The 2,623-nt window shown below is 34.2% G+C and overlaps 1 protein-coding gene across 1 annotated transcript in view; it reads left to right on the forward strand.

Moving 5' to 3' along the window:
* Positions 1-2,132, forward strand: part of cpe (carboxypeptidase E) — a 25,111-nt gene extending 22,979 nt beyond the window's left edge. The window contains exons 8-9 of the mRNA XM_016443601.1: positions 374-492; positions 576-2,132. Coding sequence (XP_016299087.1) covers positions 374-492; positions 576-674 — 218 coding nt within the window. The 3' untranslated portion in view covers positions 675-2,132. The remainder of the gene's footprint in view (positions 1-373; positions 493-575) is intronic.
* Positions 2,133-2,623: the final 491 nt, after the last annotated feature.

Below are 2,623 nucleotides of genomic sequence, written 5' to 3' on the forward strand. Positions count from 1 at the left end.
AGAGTTGCTTTACATCTAATGTTTCATAATTGATGAGTTATGCAACATTAACGCTGATATTTTGCGGTTCATTGAATTAAGTCTTTTTAAACTATTTTTTTTTAATATTTAAAATATTATTTTAACGTTATTATTATTATTATTATTATCATTACAACAAAAAATAATTACAAAAAAACTACTTCTCTCTGCAAATTATGCTGGTGCATGAAATATTTTATCCGAAAAAAAACATTCACCTTTTTACTCTTACCACCCAGTTAGGTTTCTGTTGAAAACTTAGTGTGTAGGTCTGCCCTCTTGTGGCCATAATTTGCCACTTTTGGAAGTAAAATTTCAAACGTAAATCACCTCTCCTTATTTTTTTCATTAGCTAAGGATGGCGATTACTGGCGCCTGTTGGCTCCTGGTAACTACAAAGTGTCAGCATCTGCTCCTGGGTACCTCACTGTGGTCAAGAAAGTAGCTGTATCCCACAGCCCTGCTACACGGGTAAACACAGACCCTTTGTTCTCTCCTTTCTCTCATTATATCTAATGTCCTATTCTGACATCTCTCATTTTTCTTGCTCTCAGCTGGATTTTGAGCTGGAGTCGCTGGAAGAGAGGAAGGAGGAAGAGAAGGAGGAGCTCATGGACTGGTGGAAGATGATGTCAGAGACACTCAACTTCTAACTTACCTGAGGCAGACGCCATCACAAGCATTATGGGTGTACTATATTTATTGTTGTCGTACGTGTGTGCTCATCAACTTAAAATAACATAATTCAGTTTTTTGGTTTATTTTGATTGTTTTACATTAGAGGCACTGCATTTGAACATATTTACAACAGCCATATGCGCATAAGCCATTCATACATGTTAGCAAAGACAACCAGTGTTAAAGCTGGGCTAAGTATTTGCAGATATGGTTGTCCATGTAAATATGGATGAATACATGTATTGCCACTAAATGAAATGCTATGTAGGTTTGGTGAAGTGCCCCTAATGTAAAGTTGATCCTATTGCACTGTTTTTGCGATTTCGATCAACCTGGTTAGTGTTATTTTAGAGCATTGTGTATCATCTGCCTGTGTTTCCTGCAGGCATGCAAAGGTTATTACATATACTGACAGAAAAAGAATCACGGATAACACAGAAAGTCGATATTGTGGAGGCCGATCTATTACTCTTTTGTAATGTTGTGTTTTACATTGATATTGTGAGATTATTTTGTAGCTATGGTCACCAATCACACCAACCAATCAGAGAGCACTGTGTTGTGATGAATGTACATGTCAACAATGAATATTACTATTTATTCTGATCGTGACTGATTATGACTGAAGCCAATGTAGACAGCGCTCATTCACACCTAATCACAAGTCTCTCTCTGTTCAAACACTGTCCTGTGGTTTTAAATAACATTATGATTGATGTTTTGAATGGGGGTGCTTTTGATAAACCTGTTTCATTTACAAATGCTTTAATAATTATAATGCTGTATATCATATCCAGACAACTGTTCAGATGAAAAGAAAATGGAAGAGGTTATCAATTGAACTCCTACCATATGTTATAAGAACTATATAGGAAATTATATAATTATGAACATATGATAGATGATAGCTATAAACCTGTTTTATCTGTTTGTAAAGCAGAGAGTTTCATTTCAGATCATATAACAGCAGATTTTAATGGCACAAACTAAACAAACAAAAGTTTATTTAGATCTGATGGTTTTGTAATCTATACCAAAATGCACAGTTGTGCCGGATGAAGTTCTGCAGTCTTTATTAAACATTCTGTAATATATTGTCCTTTTTTTTTTTTGGTCTGTTTAAGTATATTTATAATTGTATTTCTGTAATATGAAATGGCACATGCTAAATCAATCAACATTATGATAAAGTCTATAATCCTACATATTGAATTTCTCATTGATCCAAATGTTAACCCTCTGATTTAGGAAATTTCATGCACATCCAAATTAAACCCAAGCTTAAACTTAGTTAATGTCATGAAATGGCATTTCGAGTCAGCTTATGTATTTCTCATTTGAGACTTAAGTAGTATGTCTTGTATATGAATGTAATGATGGTTTAATTGAATGATCCAATTTGCAACCAAAATAAACTTCCCTTTCTGTTGTCAGTCTTCATGTATTTCTCATTTTTCTATGAGATAAGCCAACTGCCATCACATTATCTGCAAATGCTAATATTTGTAATAATTAACATTAAAATTAATGTAAAACTAATGCAGAGTTTAGAAACTAATCAGTTACTTAATTATACATTTCAATTCACTCATGCTCAGTCAACATAAAAAAAACGACAATGAGTGTATCCAATATCCAACAAATGAACTCATTCAACAATCATTTTAATTATGGAAAGGAAAGGGAGGGAGGGAGAAACACCCTTAAAGGGGTCACATTATTTTGTGTATTTGGTGTAATGAAATGTGTTTATGCAGTTTAAGGTTCAAAAAACACATTATTTTCCACATACTGTACATTATTGTTTCTCCTCTATGCCCCGCCTTTCTGCAACGCGTCGATTTTTACAAAGCTCATCGTTCTGAAAAGCGAGGTGTGCTCTGATTGGCCAGCTATCCAGTGCATTGTGATTGGCCGAATACCT

This window comes from Sinocyclocheilus anshuiensis, unplaced genomic scaffold (assembly GCF_001515605.1).
Source record: "Sinocyclocheilus anshuiensis isolate Anshui unplaced genomic scaffold, SAMN03320099.WGS_v1.1 scaffold85, whole genome shotgun sequence".
Taxonomy (NCBI): Eukaryota; Metazoa; Chordata; class Actinopteri; order Cypriniformes; family Cyprinidae; genus Sinocyclocheilus; species Sinocyclocheilus anshuiensis.